The sequence below is a fragment of the Cimex lectularius genome, unplaced genomic scaffold (genome assembly GCF_000648675.2).
Source record: "Cimex lectularius strain Harlan isolate CLEC.00 unplaced genomic scaffold, Clec_2.1 scaffold154, whole genome shotgun sequence".
Classification (NCBI taxonomy): Eukaryota; Metazoa; Arthropoda; class Insecta; order Hemiptera; family Cimicidae; genus Cimex; species Cimex lectularius.
In genome coordinates this window covers 801,880-825,526 of record NW_019392807.1, presented here as the reverse complement: position 1 = coordinate 825,526, position 23,647 = coordinate 801,880, and the positions used below count along the sequence as shown (strand labels likewise).

Genomic DNA, 23,647 nt, shown 5'->3' with positions numbered 1-23,647 from the left:
AGAAAATACAATTCCAATTACATATGTATAAATATGTAAATATAAAATATTAAGGAAAATAGTTTATCTTTCATTTTATTCATTCATTAAAATTCATTGCGCTTTTTGTTCTTGAATATTGTTTGATAATTCATTTAAGTCCGGTTGTGTTTGGGATACTGAGATCCTCAACAAGTTTTGTAAATTTTCATCCGTCAACCTCGTTCTATATTTTGATTTTATGAAATTCATTCATGAAAATTACAATTAATTAAGGTTTTTAGTTGAGATGAAAAAAAGTTAATGGCACGAGCGGGATTCGAACCCACGATCTTCAGCTAGATACGCCGCTGCTCTACCACTTGAGCTATCGTGACCTCGATCCACTCGGACATCAACTTCCTATCTCAACCCCACCTTNAATAGGTGCTTGAAAAAATACAAATAATTGACTTTGCAAAATTTCTTAAATTGGGAAATTTGTTTTCTGGTAGACTTGAATAAAATGCAATTAAATTATTTTCATCAAAATTATTTTTATATACATTGTTAGATTGCAAATCAATTAACTCTAGTTGTAAATTGTCTGGTGCTTTTACAATATCAAATTTTAAAGGATTTTCAAATCCATGTCCATTTCTTTTGCATAAGAATCTTGAAACTGATGATGAAAATTTTCATCCAGTACTTTTAGTGACTCAATAAAAATATTCGAAGGACACTGTCGTTTTTGGTTAAAAATGATTGCAAAGTAGGAAAATGACAATAATTATTCTTTTCAAGTTGAGAAATAAACAATTTTATTTTAAGCTGAAAACTTTTGATTTCTGTAAATAGCTCATTGATTAACTTTCCTTTGCCTTGTAGTGTTATATTTAATTTATTGAGGTAAGTTGTAATGTCCACAAAAAAAAGCTAACTCGCTTATCCATTTAAAATTTTATAATTCTGGTATATTATTTCCTTTTTCTGTCAAAAACATTTCAATCTCGTCTATCAACTCGAAAAATCTTTTTAAAACTTTCCCACGGCTGAGCCATCTTACCTTGCGCAGTAAAATAGGTTTCCCATTATGCTTCTGTTAGCGCGCATTTTTGTCACCGGCCACATTTCGGCACGCTCACACTCAAGTTTTTTGCTTTTTCCTAAAATTATATTGGGCTTTGGCGGGCCGCGCAAAAAGTTGCAAAGGGCCGCAGGTAGCCGACCCCTGCGTAGTATATTAAAGGGAATCCTCATACACATGTCAAATATTTTTTGACCTAGTATGACAACAAGAAATTTTATTAAAATCAGTGATCCCTCTTCCTTAGGATAATCCTTGTAAGTTAGAATTTATCATTAAAGATAACTCTGACATTAACAATTTTAATTCTAATCTTTGTATCTACATGGGCATTTTTCAATATTTTAATACATATTATGCATTTCAGGACTACTCCCAGCCAGAAGGCTCTCCGAAGAGAATATCCGAAAATAATATTTACCTTTACAATCAAAGCCCTGTGTCTGGAAATAAAGGGATTGCATGTCTTGCTGTGTCGTTAGTTGATGTGAAAGGCAATATACTATGCGAAGGTGAATGCAACAAGCCCATTAATATATTCTGCGAAAATCAACCTTTGCATCCCGGTATATTTCATGAAATCACTTGTACTGAAGTGTTTGATTCAAGCTGTGATAATACTGAAAGTAGGTTTGAATTATATTTTTGATATTCTTTTTTAATGTCAAATTATAATTATCTAATTCTTGTAGGTTCGGATGTATTAATGGAAGTCCGTTTGTGGAAGAAAGGCAGGGTCAATATGGAGCTTCTGATCCAAAAATTAAAAGGAATCGTTCAGTTTTCTTTATGGGATCTATTAATGGAATATCATCTTCTAAATACACCGTTAAAAGAAAAATGCATAGGTACGTACAGCTTATCATAAACTGCATTGTATTACTGTTATAATATTATTTCAGATAAAACTACTGGAGAAGAATCTGAAGTTATGAACAAATTATTTTATAAAGAAATACCTGGTTGGTTACAATACGGACATGAACTAAATGTACCAGCTGTTAAAACCCACACTATTAAATTAACTACAAGGTAATAAAATTATTTTTATTACCTTACCAATACTGTAACTTCTGTCAGTGATGAGCACATATTGAAAACTTTTAGGCATGCAGTTACAATAACGTTGAGAGAAATAAAAAATCTAATCCAGCTACATGAACCAATAACGCATGTTTTTTATGAAAACAGTGAAAAAACCGGAGCAATTACCTATAACGGTGATTATGAAATTCCCTCTATTTCGACATGTTACCTCATTTCGGGTAACGCATCTTTTTATACTAACCAACTTCACACAGAACAACGTTGTTCCATGGATAGTGATATCAAAAGTAACCTTTTTTAATTATAATTATTGTTTTGAATTCTCATTAATACAGCTTCCCTATAACGCCTTTATGTAATTAGATACCGTAGTTTTACAAAAATTCTCAGCTTACGTTTCGCCTGTACATGAAGGAAACCAATTTGTACCACGGCATAGATTTTTAATTGCTGTGATAACAAATGAACAGGTAACGTACAATCTTTTTATATTAATATATTTTCTGATTTTTTGTTCTAAAATTAGTTTATTTAATTAGGTCATTGTTTATATGTACAACTGGAGTAAGGACAGAGTTGAAAATCTTACTAAATTACTTACCCAATTAGGACTCTGGTTGAGTGCCAGATCAAATTTTCTTATAGGCATTTTAACTCAGAAAATGGGCCTGTTTCACAACCAACCTTGTTTAAGAAAATCTACACCACAGGTAAATTAAAATTTAGCAAATAATCACAATTTAAGAAAAACTTGTGCTTCACTTAAAACCTAACCCTACCTAATCTACCGTAACCTTATGTTCCTAACCTAACTTGTCCTTAACATTAACCTAACTCTCCCTGTCCTAACCCAATGTATGAGCTCTCCCTGACAACACTCTACCCTAACCTTATGTTCCTAACCTAACTTGTCCTTAACATTAACCTAACTCTCCCTGTCCTAACTCAATGTATGAGCTCTCCCTGACAACACTCTACCCTAACCTTATGTTCCTAACCTAACTTGTCCTTAACATTAACCTAACTCTCCCTGTCCTAACCCAATGTATGAGCTCTCCCTGACAACACTACCCTAACCTTAAGTTCCTAACCTAACTTGTCCTTAACATTAACCTAACTCTCCCTGTCCTAACCCAATGTATGAGCTCTCCCTGACAACACACAATGGTGTGAAAATAGTCACTCAATAAAAAATGGTTGAAAACTAAAACAGATCCATGGTTAAACAAATCAAAATATAAAACAGGCTCTCACTGTTATAATTGTCCCCACAAATTACTTCCTAATATCAGGATCTAATGCATTTAAAAAATGACCTTTTTATAGTTGACCTGCATGGATGGAACTGAGTTTGAAAGTTTATTGAATTTTACTCCAGCTTCAACACCAAGAAAGATACCTTCGGCCAACATGACAAGCATAACACAGATACTAAGAGATTCAGACCCTATAATTAAAAAAAGTACTAGCAATGATCCAGTTGTCTCAAGTATCTATCAAGTTATGGATATAAGATCTAAAGACAAAAGAGGTATACTATTTTGTTTTGTAAGTACCAGGTCTTCCAAAAAGTTCTGGTTATTTTTAAGTTAGTGTTTTATAATGGTTTCTTTGTAATGTGACCTTTATCAGGGTAAATACTAATGATTATTTGGAGATCGTGAGATGCGGTCTGGTGTGACGTATGTTTTAGAAAAACAACCTTTCTCATACCAGATACAGCATCTGATCTCCAAATAATCATTAATTTACAGTCACTAAACACCACACATTTCTACACATAAATACTAATGATGAAATCAAATTCGAATCAAGTCTTAGCTAAGTTTTCAAATAGCTAAAAGCAATATGGTTAGTGTCGAACTCCAAAATCGCTCTATTTTGCCTTTTGAGTTCAAATTCAATAAAATATGCATTCGTTGATTATGCACTCCCTATTGAGACGATAAAATTTTGGTCTTGGTAATTTTGTGATAGAGGTAAAACTAATTGAATACCTGCCAAACTTGCCAGGGCTTCTCTCAATATCTCTGAATCAACAAAACGCCTGTATCCAAAGAAAAGTAAATAAATTGGTACTGCATAATTTAACTGATACAAACAAGCAAGTATACAAAAACATTGTAAACATTCACTTAAAATGTTAGTCACTATTTTATGGACTGCCAAATGTAGTCTGCACTATGAGTTACTCAAGTCAAACAGCCACATGAGAGGCCAACTGTGCTGTTCAAAACTTGAAAACTTTTGATCCAGGCTTAGATAATAAAAAAAAGACCCTCCTTAGGTAAACACTTGCCTGCACACCGCAAAAATCACAAGGGAAAACTTAAGATACATTGGTTGGAAACTTAAACGTATCTTGTCCTGCAATATCGAAAAAGATCTAAAAATACCTGAATCTTTTCAGAGTTCTTGATGGGAATGGGTAGAAAATTTTCAAACTGAAAAAGTCTCGAATTAATGTGTGGTGTTTAGCCAATGATTATTTGGAGATCTTGAGGTGCGGTCTCGAATTAATGTTGATTTCCAAAAGTAATAACTTTTTTTTCAAAAAAGGATTTTCTCATTGGAAAAGGGTAATTAAGTCCAATGGAATTAATTTTAATTAATAAAAAGTTATTTTCTATATTTTATTTTTCATAATTATTTTCTATACGATGATTTTAATGGGTTTTTTACTAAATTTTAGAACAACAGGATAAACTTCACATGATGTGGCAAAGTAGAGGTGTAACACCATACATACCTCTTTCTGAACATACCCTGGAATTATTCTTATCTTATTCCAGATCAATACATTATTGCCTCACACCTCTTCTTTTCCATCCAAAGTAAGTATCATAAAGCCACATCTTTTTAAAAAAAAACTGATAGTAATGTTTGAATTATTTATTTAATAATTTTAGGTGGAGGCTAGAATCCGCTGCAACACGGGACAATTCTCTCCTTCTTAATACAAGTTCAATGCGGGTAAGTGTTTCAAATAGGGCTGGATTACTAAAAATGGCATTACAATAAAATACAAGGGTGTATCAAATAAAAACGGGACTTGTTTGAAGATAAAAATCTAACTTTATTTAATTAAGCTTGCAGAAATGTATTATTTTTCTATAAATTCTCCTGCCCTAGAAATACATTTTTTCCATCGAATTGGGTGTTCTTTTTTACTACATCATAAAAACTCTTGGGACATTCTCGTAGTAGTTGTCGGAGCACAAATGCTTCCACCACTTCATAGACATCGAAACGCTGACTCCTAAATGGTTCTTTGAGGGTTCCAAAAAGATGAAAGTCCTAAGATGACAAATCCGGACTATAGGGTGAATATTCTAATATTTCTCATCCTATTGCACCCAATTTTTGCCTCGAGGCATAAGGCATATGAAGCCTGGTGTTATCTTGCAGAATAATGGCATTTCTGGCCAATTGTTTCTTCCTCATTTTTCTTTGAAATGACGAATTTCACAGTATCCAATATTTACAATAATTACAATTAATTAAGGTTTTTAGTGGAGATAAAAAAGTCAATGGCACGATCGGGATTCGAACCCACGATCTTCAGCTTGATACGCCGCTGCTCTACCACTTGAGCTATCGTGACCTCGATCCACTCGGATACCAACNATTGGTCAAGCGGACCACAAAATTAGTGAATTTAATGATAAAAAATGAAGTATACTTCACTAAAGCTCTCTGTGGCCATTTCATTTGTTGTCGAGAATCCAACCCGATTACACGACATTTGAAAAATGGCAAAAAGGAGGGAAAGTTCAAAAGGTGGGGTTGAGATAGGAAGTTGGTGTCCGAGTGGATTGATGTCACGATAGCTCAGGTGGTAGATCAAGCCGAAGATCGTGGGTTCGAATCCCGCTCGTGCCATTGACTTTTTTTATCTCAACTAAAAACCTTAATTAATTGTAGTATATTAATTGGTCAAGCGGACCTCGAAATTAGTGAATTCACAATAATATTGCTCATTTAATTGTGCGTTGATCATGGAGAAAGTTAGCATGAAAAGCCACCTTAATGTTAGCCTCGGTCACACTTGTACTTCGCCAACGATAAAGGCTCTGGTTCTTGACCTTTTCACATCTATTTTTTGTGCCATGCAAAGACACGGGATCTTGACAGGGTGTTTTCCCCATACTGTGCCTTTAATTACGCCCAAATTTCATTTGAATTCACCCCCTCCTTGGTCAAAAACTTGATAATAATCTGTTGCTCCACGGACACAAGCACTTCTTTTCACTCATGGTTTCTATTGATACTAAAGGGACCTGGGAGAGCCCTAACCGTACAATCTCCCTGCACATCAACCCCTCTGACATTTTTAAGACAATCAGTTTTATTTATATTTGATACACCACACAAATGTATTTAATTATAGGATGATCGGAAACAATCAAGCTTTAAATTCATCATGCATGCTTCAAGAAATGTTATAAAACTATTATTTTCAGATTTTGGATTATTCAGTTGATTTACGCTGGCATCAGGCGATATGTTCCAATTTTGTCAACGAATACAAACAGTACTTGCAGACTTTGGGGTACATCCCAGTACAGACTGCACCAAGCACGCCGCGGAAAATGTACCTACTTTTAATATCAGTCTTGTCGTTGCATCAATTAAATTTTTTTTTTTTTAGAGGCAAATGTGCTCAGCCAGATGAAAGTACAAAATGTTATTTGCAGAAGTCACTTTTAGGTGGGATCATCATGTTAGAAATATCCTTACTAGAACCGTTTTTTCAAGTCAAATTACATGCTATTGAATATTCAAGGCTCCAGCCAAAACCAACAACGAGCTGGCTACCACAAGTGTGTACATTATTTCATAAATTATTAATAGTGTTATCAATATGGCAAAGTTGCAGAATAATGTTTTTTTTTCACAGATTTTACTTAATTTCCTGGATGAATGTGAAAGAGTAAAAGTGTTAATACACCTTCACTCATTCACTTATGATTTTCATCTTCGTTGCTTGCAATGTTACATATCGGGAGATCCATCGCCATTAACTCGTGACTATCATCTAACAAGCTTTTTAGACGATTTTCTTAAATACTACCCAAAAGCTCCAAATTTTGCAAGGAGTTTAGCGTCATGCGGTAAATTAATTTTCACCCTTATGTAAAATATATTGTCTATAATCAATTTTTTTTTTTTTCAGGCTCACTCTGTATTTCAAATTTGTCGACACCCCCACTTCAGTTATTTCATTACCTATTAAGTCACGAGAAGGATTACGACATGGAAGTTGTACGTATGCTACCATACGAATCCAATGTAGACCCTGATTATTCTTCTAGAGTAAGTAAAGGACTTAATATAATATTTCATCCCATTAGTAAACTTATTTAATGATTATTTTAGGAAAATGAGTTCATATTAATTAAACAAAGCATAACTCCAAAGAAAGATATGGGTGAAGGCAAGCAAATTGACGAATTTAAAGTAATTTCAATAGTCGCATTGGAAAAGAGCAGTATCAAAACTGTTATCAAATTGAATTACTATGTTATCCTTACACCTGGGAGGTACTAGCTAATTTACTAGACAAAGAATCTGAATGTTAACCCATCTATATTTAAATTATAGGGATCTTTATCCAAAGCCTGATAACGAATGGTCACTAGGGAAATTCTGTACCGTCTCTACGACAAATCATCTAGTCTACTCCAAATTGTGCTCGTCTACCCAGTCATCAGACACGTATCTAGATTGTATACCACAGCAAGAATTTGAAACTGGAGAAACCGATGATGCCTACCTCATTAGGTTGTGATTTTTTAATTTCAATGAGATGATGTGGTTTAATTGTCCCCGATCATCCTTGTTCTACCTAATCTTCTTGAACAAGGATGATCAGGATGATGAAGCAATGTTCAGCTCACAGGCCTAACCACAAAGTTTCAGAAGTGATATTATTGTATCATTATCCTTTTTTGTTCAAATTTTTTTAAGTTTAATTATATAATTAATTTCAGACGAGAATCTGTAAACTATTTGGGATATTATTCATCACACGAACAGCTCATGCAGCAATTAATGAAATTAGAATCCTTGAAAGTGCAAAAACATATTGAAATGATGGTCAACAAAGGTTCCATTGATTGTCAAATTCACCTTTTGTGGAACAAACTTCTGTCGAATCCCAGCAGTGTAAGTTTTTCAAACGTTGTGTTTTCCACATTTACAATGGTGCTTTACATTAAAAATAATATATATTTTTCAGAATTCGCTGACTTATTGTGAGCTATTTGAACTCAGGGATTTAGCATATATTCAGAAAATGTTGGACATGGATAAACGCCTGAATCCTATGTTGCTACAGCCATTTACGTGGTATCAAGGCCTAATGAAAATTCTGATGTCAAAATATGCTGACAAATGCAAAGTTTTTGTTTCCCCGGACAGTTTTACACAACATCTTCTAATTCTTCACCCCCGATTTTTGGAAGGTTTTGTTATGCTCACATTGGATTCAGCTAACAGCTTTGGGGTAAGATTTTTCTCATGTTTTATAGACAATTTTGGCAGGTATACATTATAAATGAACAAAGATTCTCTTAGGTATAAAGATTCTTGTACACTTATATTGAAGACTTTAATTATCTCTGTCCCCAAATATAAACAAGCCTAATGTAAATTTTTTTTTAAACCTTAACAATACAGACAAGCCTAAAAGTAATACATTATCGGCATAAAGGATGAAAAATGTGGTTGAAAAACTATAAATGTACAACAGCAGATTCAACACAAAACTATGTGGATATGTAACCTATACTATCTCTTAACCCTAACCCTACCTAACCTAACCTTTCCCAAACTATTCTACATTAACCTAGCCCCAACCTAACCATTTCTAAACTAACCTAGCCAAATCTAGCCCTTTCTGAACTAATCTAACCAAATCTAGCCATTTCTAAACTAACCTAACCAAATCTAGCCATTTCTAAACTAACCTAACCAAATCTACTAACCTAACCAAATCTAGCCATTTCTAAACTAACCTAACCAAATCTAGCCATTGCTAAACTATATAACACCAGTAGAAGCACTGAAGTACTCCCCCATTAAAAAATAATAATAATAATTACAAAATTTATATATATTTAATTTCATCAAAAAATAAAACAGTGACAATGAGAACACTGACACTGATTTGGGCCAGGTCATTTTTTTATTAATGCGTTCATCATTTTTATTTTATTAAATTTATTTTTTGTGTTTCTCTTATTATCACTTCTCCAAAGGTACACACAAATCAAGGACTATCCCAGGCCCTCATATTAACTTTTTTTTAAATCAAATACATCTAGAACAATATAACTAACCAAACCATTTCTAAACTAGCCTAACCTAAGCATGCTTAAACCAACCTAATTATTCCTAAACTGCCTCAACCCAACCTAACCATTTCTAAACTTTCCCAATGCAGTCTACCCTATTTCTAAACTAGCCTAACCACCCCAACTAACCAAACCCAGCCATTCCTAAACTGTCTTAACCCATTTGTTATGGCATAACGACGCACTAACCCCTTCCCATATACAGATGTCATTCCAGTATGACACACCTCTTCTAGAAAGTTGTTGTATGGTGTTGGAGGTATTTTTGGAAATGAATCGATGTCACAGACCATCAGCATTGCTTTGGCAATGTTACTGTGAAGACCGTTTTTCAATTTGATCTTTTGTAATTTTTATTTTTTGAAAGAAAAAAATTTGTTTATCAAAATTTTTGCCGTATCCCAGGAAAGTCTTTACAATCAGAGCGTTAACCTAACTTAACGATTCCTAAAGTAGTCTAACCATTTTTAAACTAGCCTAACCCAACCTAATATAACTTGAACCAACTCACGTGCCACCCCGGTGATGGGAGGAAAATGGTCTCACACAAAAATTTATGTATCCAGCCCAAAAACATATCCCTGTTAAAAAATCATGAACACACAAAACAATAACGCACGTCTGACACATTTAAAACACTATACAAATTTAAAATAAAAAGTTCCAGTGATCATAACAGCAATTCAGAACCAATAATAAACTTAATCCATCAAAGGTACCAACAGATAAAGACCCCCCAAAACCCACTCATCTAACAAACAAAAACAGCATAAATAAATAGGCAGACTGAAAAAGACCAAGCTTTAGGTTCATCATAGGTTAATCTATCCAAAATATGTCCATAATTTTATTTTGTTTTATTTATTTTTTCTAGGAGCTTAGTATTGTTTTTCGACATCCATATAAATGTGATGTGTCAGCAGAAGATATTCATAATTTAATTGAAGGTGTCGTCAATGCCTGCTGTTACCATTTATGGATGAATCTTCTTATATAGTTTTGTTTCAGTCATTTTCATTGTGATATTAAATAACGTCCCGGATATATAGTTATATTTAATAGTATCGTATTTAAGTCAGTTTTTTTGAGTTTTTGTATTGTTGTATTGATTCGGATCTCAGGCAATTAAATTTATCTTAAATCATTTTCGTTTTTTAAAGTCATACTCTAGTGTCAAATTATTTAGGCTGATTAATCACATATGACTGATATTCTGTATTTTTGGTTTTATATTAGAATTAAAGATGATTTATTTTTATAAGCCATATAAGATTAAGTACAAGAAATTAAGTGACCTGATACTATTCAATGTGATTTGTATTGTGATTTTAGGTTTAAAAAACAGTAATTGTTATATATTTTTCGATTGAAAGTTTTATTTTTATCAATAATCAACAGTGCATAGGCACTTATGTATTATTAGGAAAATATGTACATTTTGTCTCAGCGACATTTAACATTCATCGCTAATAAAGGAAAGCGTATTTTTTAGACTTATCGCAAACTGAAAAGATCAAATTTTGTATTCCTGTCAAATGTGAGAGCCATTGGTTTCAAATATGTGATTCAAATATTTAAATCTATTTAAATTTTTTGGAAAAAAAATTGAATTTGTTTAAGAATCTCCATATTTTCTTTATTTTATTTTATTTATTTTTTCATAGCGAATGTTTTGTAAAATACAAAATTTTTAAATAAGATGAATTGAAACAATAAATATCTACAGTCAGTGTGAAATATCTTGTCAATATATTCAGCCCATTTAATCACAAAAATAATGTTATATTTGATAAAAAAAATAAAAACGTATTGAAATGTTGACTGTGGAGGATAAGACGCCAAAATGTTTGCTGAGCCTGAAATAAGGGGAAGCATGTAAATACAATGGTGTCAACGCTTTACATTATTTTGATATTCAGTCATACATCAAAGTGATGTTTCGTCACAGCATTTGTTGTATTTCACTGTACACAATAAAGATAAATTGAACAAATTTTACAATTTTATATCATTATCGAGACGTTCATTTTTTTATTAAATTCAAAGTTATATTTGGCATCAGGTTTCAATCACACCATATCTGTTTAAAATTTGGACATTTTTTTACCAATTGTTAAAATTTGAACATTAAAGAATTTAAATTTATTATGTATTCTGTGATGGTAATGACATTAAACAATTTTATAAATGGTGTTTATTGAAGTGCATGTGTTAATTTGAATGTAATGTATTTGAATATATATGAAAATGCAAATGTTCTTGTTTTATTTATTAATATGATTTTCTTATTCTCTAAATTCTAAAATTGTAAATTTTAATTTTACACATTTGTTTATGTACTACAATACTGGAGGCAGTTTAAATGGCAGGAAAAGGCTAATTTAAGACATATAGCTATAAATATGAGTTTCCTTTGCAAAAAAAAACTAACCTAATCATTCCTAAACTAGTCTAACTAAACCATTCCAAAACTATGCTAACCCAACCTAACCTCATCATTCTAAAACTATTCTAACCCCCTTACCTAATCTTTCTTAACTAGCCTAACCCAATAATTGCTGAACTACTAACTCACCAAATCTAATCATTCCTCACCTCAAGATAATAAAACTATCTTAACATAATCATTTCTAAACTAGCTTAACCAAACCATTCCAAAATCCCACCTGGCATGTACAGTCAGCTGGCGGCCGTTTGTGTGGCTCCCCTCAGGCATCAAATCCAAGGCCAATGTTTAATTTGGTCAAAGACAAAAAAAATTCCAAAACCATCCTAACCCAACCTAACCTAATCATTCCTAAACTATACTAATCAAACCTAACCTAACCATTCTGAAACTATCGTAACCCTAATCATTCCTAAACTAGCCTAAATTAACCAGCCCAACCATTTCTTAACTAACTAATTAACCTAACTTAATCTAATCTAATAATCTGTAAACTATCCTAACGTAACCATTCCAAAACTATCCTAACCTAACCATTCCAAAACGATTTTACTCTAATGTAACCTAAAATATCCTAACTCAGCCTAACCTAACCATTCCAAAACTATGCTCACCTATTAATTTCATAGGTAGCCTAACCCAATATAACCTAAACTAGCCTAACAACCATTTCAAAACTATCCTAACTTAAGCTTTCCAAAACTATTCTACCCCAATGTAACCTAATCATTCCTAAACTAGCCTAACCCAACCTAATCAACCTGTAAACATTTCCTCCCCCCCATAAAAAAAAATTTGGGTTGTTGATTTGTATCTTTTAATACAGCAACAGACTACCGTGTGGGATTTTTTCCTGGCCACAGTACACCCTGTGATCAGGGAGTTTATTCTACCTGCTCCCATAGTGATTGCAGGTATTTAACAATCAATATATTACATTATATAGATTTTTGATAATTAACAGTCTTAGATCTTTAAATTTATTGCACTTTGTTATCACTTCGTAGTTGTTAATGTCAATTGAGTTTATAAATTTGAACAATTCCAGGCTATGGTTTTGCAGTAAGCTGTTTTCATGTTGCCATCTATCCCCCACTCTAGATTTAATGACTGAATAATGAGGCATGTCCTTTTTCGATAGAACATCCAGCAACTGAATAGAATGTGTCCCCATGTTTGTGTACCCCCATTACAAGGGCATGTCGCATCATCAATTATGCCAAATCGGGTGAGATATGACAGGTGCTTTCCATGACCTGTCAATGCCATGGTGGTATGGCAGATGCTCATTTTCAGACGAGATTATATGGTCGGGAAGTATTTCCTTGTTTCACATCCATTTATGGTTTGACTCCATTCCTGCTCCCATATTTGTAGTGATTCCTTTTCCATGTTCTTCTGTGCTGGATATTTTATGACATTGGGCATACCTGAGAACTTCTAAAATGCCTACAAGCTCTGCCGAAAAATGGGAGTCTAAATAGCTGTTTATATTTTTTATTTGGATCAGTTGTTCCCTCTATGACTGATCCGTCTGAAAAATTAAGGATAGATCCTTAAGAATTGTTTTAATAACAGTTTCATAAGTAGCATGTTTGCTGCATGTCTCATTGTTTCTGTAAATTTATTTATATTATTTACTTGTAACTCTCGTGGGACCTTATATGGAAAGCAATAAAAAAAATCAGAGGGATCTAGTTCCTCTCTGGAGGTAAAGGATTTAATTGCTAACATAATAGACCCAACAAAAATGGTAGAATTAGTTGAAGAAAAACGACTTTCAAGTTGTTTTATATAGTCAACTCTTCCTTAACAATAAACTTAGCTAAAGACACTAAAAGAAAATAAAAAATCTCAAAATTATTGAAAAACAAATTAAACTGCCATGAAAGATCAAATTAGTTCCTTGAATGAAAGGCAGAGAAGAGGCCAAATTAAAGGCCAATCTATGACGGTTTACGAAATAAACCTCACAAAAAAGATAAAAGTCGCTGGAAGCCGCTCCAGAAACAAAGAAAAAAAAATAGTGCCAAAGGATCCGTCGAACAAACAATCCCTTCAAGGGGTAAAAAATGAGTATCCTGAAGATTCTTAGCTGAATTTAGGGGTTTATTCTCTATCAGTATTTATAAACTTTTTATTTCTAAAAAATAATGTTAATCTTAATTATCAGACAATTTTCATTCATATACTTATTGCTATGTTTCGTAAAATAATTTTTTTAGCAATTCTAACTTTTTTAGCAAGTCTATTCATATGAATATTTTTTTATTTTACTTTATTTATTTTTTTATACAAAAGTATAAAAGGGTAAACATTAAACAAATTAATATTGCCATGTGGAAATATACATGTGTGATTTGAAATTTAATTTTGTTTTACCAAGGACTAGATAACAGGAAACTTGAGACAAAGTAAGACTTAGAATGACTATGATCACATATGATATGTGATTTTATAAAAAGACTATTTCATGAAACAATTAGAAATTATTAAAAAATTTTATTAGAAAATGAGTTAATCCTATAACTGAGGTATTTATGATCTCATCTTATTGGACTGTTGGTTGCCAGATGCTAATAAAATTTTTCTTCTTTGATAATGGTCTATGACTATGTTGATTGTTCCTTCATAATTGTCAACAAGTGTGTACTGACTTGACAATATGTCACAGCCTTGGAGAAATTTCTGAACGTCAGGTTGAAGCAAGGCTAAATTTAAAGCATCTTCTTGTTTAAACTTTGACAGTTTCTTACTAGGCACCATGACATTGGATTTTACAGCTCCATTAACCTGATGACCAAGTTTAATTATTTTTATTTTTTAACTCTTAACATTATTATAGTTAGTCTTTTTTTTACCTTACAAATCAATGGAAGAAGATATTCATCGTCCAACTGTGGCCAACTCTGTTCAAAAACGGGCTTATCCCAGTTTATAAATTTACCGTCTGTGTCTATCCTACTCCCAGCGGATTGAAGGCATGACCACAATTCCGATGAAAAATGCGGAGCCATCGGAAACAGCATTATTATCAAACTGGCCAGCGTTCTTTCAAACTGTCCACTTATTGCCATCGTCTTCTTGTCGCATTTCTACAAACAAAACCAGAGATATTTTCATCAAAACTTAATTAAAATCAACGAGGAATGATCAAACCTTCAGGCTGTTCGTTAGACCTTGCATTTTTGATATGGCCACACTAAATTGTTGAGACTGAGAATAATTAAAAGTAGTCCCTTTTATATAGAAGTTCCTACTGTCGTATAAAATATCCTCCATTTTTAACTGTTCAGTATCATCCTGTGTATCAGAATAATCCCTTCTGGCTTGTAAAAAGTTATCCATTAGTGACCAGATCCTTTGCTGCCAATTTAAAACTCCACTGAAAGCTGATTATCATTGATGATAATTTCAAAAAATAAAAATCCTTATTTTATTCAATTTTAATGAAAACAAACTGTATTCTAACCACGCTTTTCATATGTAAATTTTTTACTGAAAATTAAATATTTATTAATATGTATTTACTCACAATCACTGCTCCAGTGTCTGTGAGAAGTGGGCGCAACTTCGGCTAAAACGAGCAATCTAGTCGTATCGACACCATATTTATCGAACATTTCACTTGGCTCAACGCCGTTGTGCTTCGATTTCGACATCTTTTCCCATTTTTCAAATACAGGCAAGCCCGTACTCTTTTCAAATAGTTCTTTTCCTGAATTAAAAACAAAACGATTATAATGCCAATTACAAAATATTAAAGACATACCTTTTTTATCGATGTCGTCTGTTTTAATACATTTCAATGATTCTTTGACATAATAAGTCTTTCCCATGATCATCCCTTGCACAAGAAGTGTTTTGAACGGTTCTGGCTGTTTAAGGTAACCCAGTGAGTGTAAAAAATGCGACACAAAACGAGCGTAGTACAGATGTAGTGTAGCTGAAATAAGGACTCATATTAAGTAATAAAGATCTTTGGAAGAAAGGCAACCCATGAGAAGCAGCCTTACTATGAAACTGAACAAGCTGAGACCCACGCAATCCAATTTGATAAAGAAGAAAATGAAAATGAAAATGAAAGAAAACAAAAAGAACTATAAAGGAACTAAATTACAGCTTTGCTCCATACAATTCTGGGAGTGCCAAATAGCCCTAGGAAAACACAACCAAGGAGTTCCAGGACACGAACTTATAGAAAGAAATGAACAGGCTGACCAACTAGCCAAAGACTAGCCCTCTCAGCCATGAGAAGCACAACTAGGCGCATCTGACAGTGTGCTAAAGTTGGAGCTGAAAAAATGATTTTAAAAAGAAGCCTCAAGCACTGGACAAAAGCACCAGGTTTGCAGCAAGCTAAGAGCTTTTTCTATTTATAAATTTCTCAAAAAAGAAGACAAAGCTATTCAGTTAAGAATTCACTGTGCCATTTTAACTACGACCTAAAAAAAGGTGGGCAAACAGAAACACATTGACTCTGTCAGGAGAAAAATCAAAAAACAATCGGCATATTTTCATAAGGGCCTGAGATGGCCGAATAGTTAGGTTGGCTTTTTAATTGATAATGGTATCAAAAATGTATTTTAAAGTGGTTTGATTCATCGTCTACGACACCCAACAGGTAGTTGGACATTATGCCCTCCTGTATGACAGGAATGATTTTACTTACACATCGACTCTGTCAGTAGAAATCAGAAGCATCGGCACATTTCTATTTTACACCCACTTCGTTAAGGCGATTCTTACACTAAATGAAATGCACAAAGAGGTGCTGAAGTAAGTGCTTAGTTTTGTGGTAAAGCACACTTTCTGCGATACGGACATGATCACATGAGTTCCACACTAGGACCTATATAGGTCGCAGTGGAGAGAAGGTTAGAAGAGGCCATACTTTAACTCCCCCTCAAAAAAAAACAAAGGGTTGAAAAAGCATCTAGTGCTACCTAAAGACACCTCATAGCTATGCAGTACCATCAGAGTTTCCTGAGCAACCCATCTAAAATTTCTTAACTTCTTTTTTTAATGGAATCACACTTTACATATTTGACAGATTGCATATAGTACATACATCATATTTTTGATGGGAGGGAAATGAGTCAAAAATTCCAGGGGCATCGATGGAAATCGAGACCATGACCATAGTTTTTACACACCGAGAGTCTGACAGGCTACTGCGGTCCCCAGATTCATGATTAAATCTTTTTAAAAAGTCAAGGAAACTGCCCAGTTTACAAATACTGTACAGTTCAGAGTTCTTTAACAACAATTAGAAATATATTACAATTAATTAAGGTTTTTAGTTGAGATAAAAAAGTCAATGGCACAAGCGGGATTCGAACCCACGATCTTCTGCTTGATACGCCGCTGCTCTACCACTTGAGCTATCATGACCTCGATCCACTCGGACACCAACTTCCCATCTCAACCCCACCTTTTGAATTTTCCCTCCTTTTTGCCATTTTNTTTTTTAATGATAATAACAGCTTACCATGTTCTTTTCCTCCAATGTAAAGATCAACAGGCATCAACTTTGCAGCTTTATCAGTAGAAAATAAGTCAAAGGGATTTTTAGGGTCAATGAATCTTAAAAAGTACCATGATGAGTCAAAAAATGTATCCATTGTGTCCGTTTCATAATTACTTTGTCCACCACATCTACAGATAAGATAATTTCACATCATAGTTTTTTATATTTAATGTTTGTTTTTTAATGTTACTTAGGGCAATCTACAGGCTGTGGAGTGCCGTTCTCTTTCCTTGGCACCAAGAGCACAGGCAAGTTTTCCATTTCGACAGGTACTTCGCCACATTTTTCGCAATGTATTATTGGAATAGGCGTCCCCCAATACCTCTGCCTTGAAATCAGCCAGTCGTGTAATTTAGAACTTTTAGGGTATCCTCCTAAATTACATTTAATGGCTAGGTTACAAATTTTAAATCTCTCTTCATAATTATCAAGCTCAGATTCATCGTCGAATTCTACGTTTTCTCTAATAGCGAATTCCTTGTCCAGATCGTTTTTACTCGGGATTCCGAGTTTGAGATCACAACCTTCTGGAAATGGTAGCTCATCCGTGACAAAAATAGGCAGTTTCTTGTTACTTAAATGACTGCTCAGGTACAGCTTTTCGTTTTGGTAATTTTTCAAAATTTCAGAACCGAGTACGCTTTTGGAAGAAACAGAAAGAAAAGCTGCTTTTGACATGTGTTCTGGTTTCTCTACCCAGACGGTCACGGGTATCCTATTGCCTTTAGAATCATCTATATAAAAATAAAAATCAGCACCAGTGCATTCGCCTATCCAATGTTTTTGAAGGTTAATTATATCTCTCCAGTCTTTTAAATTTGGGTCATTTAATCCTTCATAAAGATCCCTAGAAAAATAAATATAAAAGTTTTTTTTTTATAATTGATTTTATTTGCTTAATACACTCACTCAGCAAAATTAGTTGTCCGAATGAACCATTGTTTGAGCATCTTTTTTTCAACAATTGCCCCTGACCTCCAAGATCTCCCTTTACTGTCTACCTGCTCATCTGCTAATACTGTGCAGTCGACAGGATCCCAGTTGACAATAGCCTTGCCAATTAAAAAATAAATAAATAAAATAGGTAAGCAAACATAAAATGCCGACCAACCTTCTTCCTATATGCAAGACCATGCTTGTGCAAAAGCAAAAATAATTGTTGAGTAAATTTATAATAGTCAGGTTTTGAAGTTACGATTTCTCTGTTCCAATCGAAGTTACAACCGAGCTGTTTTAACTGTTTCCTCATTGTGTTTATATTTTTTTCAGTCCATTGTTCGGGAGTTACTTTATTGTCTCTAGCAGCATTTTCCGCAGGTAAACCGAACGAATCAAACCCGATAGGGTGCAAGACCTTGAAGCACAATGAATTGAAAACAAATTTTAAAAAATCGTATGTACGTACATTTTTTCCTCTCATCCTGTAATAACGCGCAGCTGCATCGCTTATAGTATACACCCTCACATGCCCCATATGCAAGTTTCCGGACGGATACGGAAACATGGACAGCACATAAAACTTTGGCTTTGTGCTGTGTTTGTCAAATTTCTGTTCATTGACAAAAGCCCCCCATTTCTGTTCAATCTCACATTTCTTCTGCGTCGTCAACTCTGGATCCTGGAAACAAAAACGGTTGTTAAATTATTCAACATTTGAAATAAATAAACCAATATATAATGGATGAGGATAGTGCAATTTTCCCTTTAAAGCTATACTTTAATGTAGCTATATTTTAGAGTTTTAAGCATTATTCACAAATTCATCGGACATAAGTCGTAAAGATTCAAGAAGACTTTACTTCTAAGCATAAATAAAATTAAACAAATTATACCATTTATGCAGTTCAACTACACTAAAATGAAAAATTATGGCTCTTTCTCAAACTCACAAAAATAAATTGCGTATAGATACAAGTGTATATCAAATATAAACGAGACTTTGGTTTGTAGGAAGCTGCTTTTAGAGTAGTAAGTAAAGTAAAACAAGGTAAATTCCTGTCTTACGGAGGGCTTAAGGTCCAACTTATTGGACATCTAACAATTAGATGTCACAGACGAGGGGTCAAACTTACAATACTTCTTTCATATTATTCTCAATTAAAAAACCATGGGCTATGCTGGGATTTGAACCCAGAACCACTAGCATGGCAAATACGAGTCAAATGTCAGCAACCACTCGGCCACCACAGTCCCGACTTTTAGAGTACATGGACTGGAATGTCAAGATTGGGAAGAGCCGGTGGTCATCTGGTTAAGACTTGTTCACCGTCCCACAGTGTCAGAGTAACAGATGTCCCCAAAATCAGTGGAAAATCTTCAAAGTTAGCGAAATATGAGAACATGATCACCATCCTCGGACGAGCAAAACAGAAGACTTATTCAATTTGTGGCCAGCTTGAAGGTGATTTATCCCTGACTGTAAAAAAATGGCAGAACTGGATGAAATGATCTACGGGAACTGTTCAAATAAAGGAACTAGGGTCCTGTAAAGTCTGTGCCAGATTGGTCTTTTGACAGTAGAATGGAAGTTGAGAAGTCAGCTCTACAAGAAATTGAGAAATTTTTTAGTGTAATTAGGAAAAAAGGCAAGCAGGTTAAAAAGTTTGCATAGAAAAAACCCCTTACACTGTAAGGCAAATAACAGCACAACAAGTTACGAGGCTGTCAAAATGAATATGCAAAGGAGGCACTACCTGAGTGTTAAAATTATTCCCGATGATGGCAATTTGAAACTCTTATAAGATTCAACAGATAGACAGCCGCTGGCATTCTTTGGCCTAACAGAACCTAGTGTTTGAAATTTTTGTTGAATATAAAAGTCAGATGGTCATAGACACAGTTCGTACTCTGTGATCTGAAAGGATTGACACATCTAGCAGCCAGCAGTTCATTTCATACTATCCTAACACATCGTTGTGGATGTGTTACATGCTGCCAACAATACAATTCAATTGTTGACAGCAGTACATTACTTCCTAACCAACAGTGCTATAGTTTCAGATGTGCCACATGTTCTGTTTGAAATGATGTCATACACTGCAGTCAGTGTTGCGCTGCTGACAATACAATTCAATTGTTGCCAGCAGTACACCTTAGACTGTCTGTTCCAACTGTTTAAAATTATTGTCAGTAATGGCAGTTTGATAACCTTGTAGGATTCAACGGACAGACAGTACCTGGCATTCTTGCCATAACAGAAACTAGTATTTACAATTTTTATCGAATATAAAGTCGTATGTCCACACTTACTAACAAACTGCGGTACTACACTTGCCTGCAGGAGGAAGTGCTTTGGGATGTACAATGTGACCATAGAATTGATTCAACCATTGAAACAGGGGTAGCGTAAGAAAATTGGAACAATCCAAGATGGCACATGTAGATTCTGCAAGGAGGCANACCCAAAATCCTGCATTATTTTCCGGACAACCCAATATATTACACCCCAACTATAACATCTACATCTACAGGTCATTTGTCCATTGAAACAGTTCGAACTCTGCAATCTGAAAGTATTGTCACATCCCACAGCCAGCAGCACATTTTGTACTAACCTAACCAACAGTGTTATCGTTTTGGATGTGCCACATGTTGTTTGAAATGATGCCATGTACTCAAGTCAGTGTTACACTGCTGATAATACAATTCAATTATTGACAGCAGTACACCTTAGACTGTCTCTTCCAAATGTTTAAAATTATTGTGACTAATGGCAGTTTGATAACGTTGTACGATTCAAGAACAGACGGCCGCTGGCATTCTTCGGCCTAACAGTACCTAGTACTTGGAATTTTTATCGAATATAAAGACATATGTCCATTGAAATAGTTCGAACTCTGCAATCAGAAAGTATTGTCACATCTAGTGTCACATTTATCCCCTCCCTTCCTTCACGCCTAACTACATGATCTACCTCGAGACCTCAGCTGAACTTTTATTTCAATTTACATTACATTTACATACTTCCTATATCTGCAGGGTCCTAAACCTTCCTAACTACCGCCTTCCTAAGAATACAGCGTTGGAAATCATAAGGTCCAAAATATCATGGTTCTCTTCCTGGAATAACTTGGCTCAACAATTTCAGCTGAATGACAATTTTTCCCTGGACAATTTCAAAGAGTGAACACTTTTACACTCAAAATTAATTAACAATATCCACACTTCTCACACAGTGAAATGTCTCCTTCATGCTCAAAATTCTTCTAGGTTTTTGCTGTATAAGGACCTTAATATCAGTCAACCTTTCTTGAACATAGCGCAAAATTCTAAAATTCCGTCCATTCCGCTAGCTCGCTGGTTTTTCAAAATTAGGTGCGAGTTACTGTACGTTAATTATAACCCCACAAGAGTCAATAGTTCCGATAGGTGCTCTCTCTGCAACAGGCAGGGTCGAGAAGATAGTTTTCATTTTCTAGCAGAATGCCCAGTTTTAGCGGAATTCTGAGCATGGTATATCGGCTTGCCCATGTTGACAAGAGAGCACCTAATATCTTTATTAAATAACCCCGAGTCTTTAAATCTGGTAAAGTTTGCGATGGAAGCCTGGAACTACAGGAAAATGCTTGTTTTTTATTTCAATTATTAAATGTTTACTGTATATATCAGAGACACCCTGGTTATTTATATGTGCATAAATAGATATGTTGTTATTCTAGTTTACTTATATAGTTTTTTTTTCTCTCTCTCTTTTGTTTATTCCTTAAGAAGAAATGTGTTCCTTGTTTATTAAAAATTTATAGTCCGACTCCGGCAGATGGTTGATAACCATTGCCGTTATGTGCTTTTTGGTTATGTACAATTTTTTTCACTCTCTTTTGTTTATCTAATAAAGTACTTTTTCATTCATTCATTCACATCTAGCAGCCAGCAGTACATTTCCTCCTAACCAACAGTGCTATTGTTTCAGATGTGCCACATGTTCTGTTTGAAATGATGTCATACACTGCAGTCAGTGTTACGCTGCTGACAGTACAATTCAATTGTTGCCAGCAGTACACCTTAGACTGTCTGTTCCAACTGTTTAAAATTGGTGCCAATAATGGCAGTTAAACAACCTTGTAGCATTCAACGGTTCAATGGACAGACCGCCGCTGGCATTCTTCGCCCAAGCAGAACCTAGTATTTGGAATTTTTGTCGGATCGAGAAGCACCCAGCAGTTCAAAAGACGTGGCAAATGTTATATTGGAATAGAGTAGTGCTTGAATTTAAAGCATAGGATGGACCAGTTCAGACACTCTGATCCAACTATCAGACATCTCATCCAACTATCGAGAGACGTGGTTGTAGAATTCCCTCAACCTGATGATGAGCTAAAAGCTCGAAATCCGGTCGTTGAAAACAACTTACTGTGTCCAAACACGAACGCATTTCAATATTGTCAAAGCGACACTTACGAAGGCCAAGTACGAAGACAGTCTGCGAGAAACATCGAAGAATGCCTTGTTCGACTGCCCGGTCGATAACGATCTGAAAAGTGCGAGAGACTTGACCGAAGACATTGTTTCAAGCCCGTTTTCAACCTAATGAAGACATCCGAGCCGGCATCAATTGCCGAAGGAGCTTTTTATCGGGCCTTGTTTGGAACTTTTGATTATTCAAAAATCTCAAAGGTTTCCACACTGTTTCAAAATTCAACAGATTCAAGAGATATTGGATATAGCGCGATATACGGTGCCAGGTGGAAACAACTTAACAGTCATCCAGAAAAGCTGCAACTTTTTTCAGGCAGTCATTCTTTTTAAAACTGCCTTAGCTATTTAAAGTGCAAACCATGTTTCGGTACTTGGCAGACTTCTTTTACAGCCACGTGGCCAGAGTGGGCCCATTGTGTTCTGCTCAGATTTTTCAATCTTCCTTAATATTGTTACAAACAATCTAAAAGTAAATTTAAATCGCATTACATCCCCTTGTCAATACGGTTTTATGGCACATAGCTCGGTCTGTGTTAATTTAGTCAACTTTGAGCAATATGTATTAATGTGTTGTGTTTAATGACCATTGATGATTATTTGAAGATCGTGAGATGCGGTCTGGTGTAACGTAGGTATTAGAAAACATTTTCTTTATCGTGCCAACGTTTCGATCTTTATTGAGATCATCTTCAGGGCCTGGGATTTATAACCATTGTTTAAATTTTACAAATACATGTAGGATGTGAAAAAAGTGAATTTATACAATGCTAGAAATTTTAATCTCAATCAAAGTATTTGCACACACT

General features: G+C 34.4%; 2 protein-coding genes across 7 annotated transcripts in view; one reads left to right on the top strand and one right to left on the bottom strand.

Annotated features, from left to right (window-relative positions):
* Positions 1-10,576, top strand: part of LOC106664692 (KICSTOR complex protein SZT2-like) — a 73,161-nt gene extending 62,585 nt beyond the window's left edge. For 4 of the 5 annotated variants that reach the window (XM_014390626.2, XM_014390627.2, XM_014390628.2 and 1 more), the window contains 18 exons: positions 1,413-1,671; positions 1,738-1,893; positions 1,948-2,077; positions 2,153-2,379; positions 2,456-2,562; positions 2,632-2,802; positions 3,419-3,623; positions 4,785-4,926; positions 5,002-5,065; positions 6,556-6,686; positions 6,744-6,915; positions 6,993-7,206; positions 7,269-7,408; positions 7,472-7,635; positions 7,697-7,876; positions 8,086-8,260; positions 8,334-8,600; positions 10,325-10,576. In XM_014390626.2, coding sequence (XP_014246112.1) covers positions 1,413-1,671; positions 1,738-1,893; positions 1,948-2,077; positions 2,153-2,379; positions 2,456-2,562; positions 2,632-2,802; positions 3,419-3,623; positions 4,785-4,926; positions 5,002-5,065; positions 6,556-6,686; positions 6,744-6,915; positions 6,993-7,206; positions 7,269-7,408; positions 7,472-7,635; positions 7,697-7,876; positions 8,086-8,260; positions 8,334-8,600; positions 10,325-10,447 — 3,027 coding nt within the window. In that variant the 3' untranslated portion in view covers positions 10,448-10,576. The remainder of the gene's footprint in view (positions 1-1,412; positions 1,672-1,737; positions 1,894-1,947; positions 2,078-2,152; positions 2,380-2,455; positions 2,563-2,631; positions 2,803-3,418; positions 3,624-4,784; positions 4,927-5,001; positions 5,066-6,555; positions 6,687-6,743; positions 6,916-6,992; positions 7,207-7,268; positions 7,409-7,471; positions 7,636-7,696; positions 7,877-8,085; positions 8,261-8,333; positions 8,601-10,324) is intronic. The other variant, XM_014390629.2, reaches the window with a different exon arrangement.
* Positions 10,577-12,739: 2,163 nt separating this feature from the next.
* On the bottom strand, positions 12,740-23,042 carry LOC106664695 (probable leucine--tRNA ligase, mitochondrial). 2 transcript variants are annotated; one of them, XM_014390633.2, is made up of 11 exons: positions 22,824-23,042; positions 18,832-19,044; positions 18,538-18,780; positions 18,336-18,478; positions 17,617-18,273; positions 17,388-17,554; positions 15,669-15,842; positions 15,432-15,614; positions 15,056-15,288; positions 14,758-14,991; positions 12,740-14,689 (listed from the first exon to the last, which is right to left on the bottom strand). In XM_014390633.2, the coding sequence occupies exons 1-11, from the start codon at positions 22,926-22,928 to the stop codon at positions 14,435-14,437; spliced, it is 2,607 nt and encodes an 868-aa protein (XP_014246119.1). In that variant the 5' UTR covers positions 22,929-23,042; the 3' UTR covers positions 12,740-14,434. The 2 variants fall into 2 exon arrangements, with proteins under 2 accessions (XP_014246119.1, XP_024083926.1); XM_024228158.1 differs by having other exon boundaries at positions 15,432-15,842.
* Positions 23,043-23,647: the final 605 nt, after the last annotated feature.

What these genes read in the sequence shown, in the direction of transcription:
- LOC106664695 (XM_024228158.1), bottom strand. Translation starts at nt 22,928, where the DNA reads ATGTCTTCGGTCAAGTCTCTCGCACTTTTCAGATCGTTATCGACCGGG. An exon ending in CGGACAACTAATTTTGCTGA is followed by an intron (nt 18,274 to 18,335) that starts GTGAGTGTATTA and finishes TTATTTTTCTAG; the next exon opens with GGATCTTTATGAAGGATTAA. An exon ending in CAGCCTGTAGATTGCCCTAA is followed by an intron (nt 17,555 to 17,616) that starts GTAACATTAAAA and finishes TCTTATCTGTAG; the next exon opens with ATGTGGTGGACAAAGTAATT.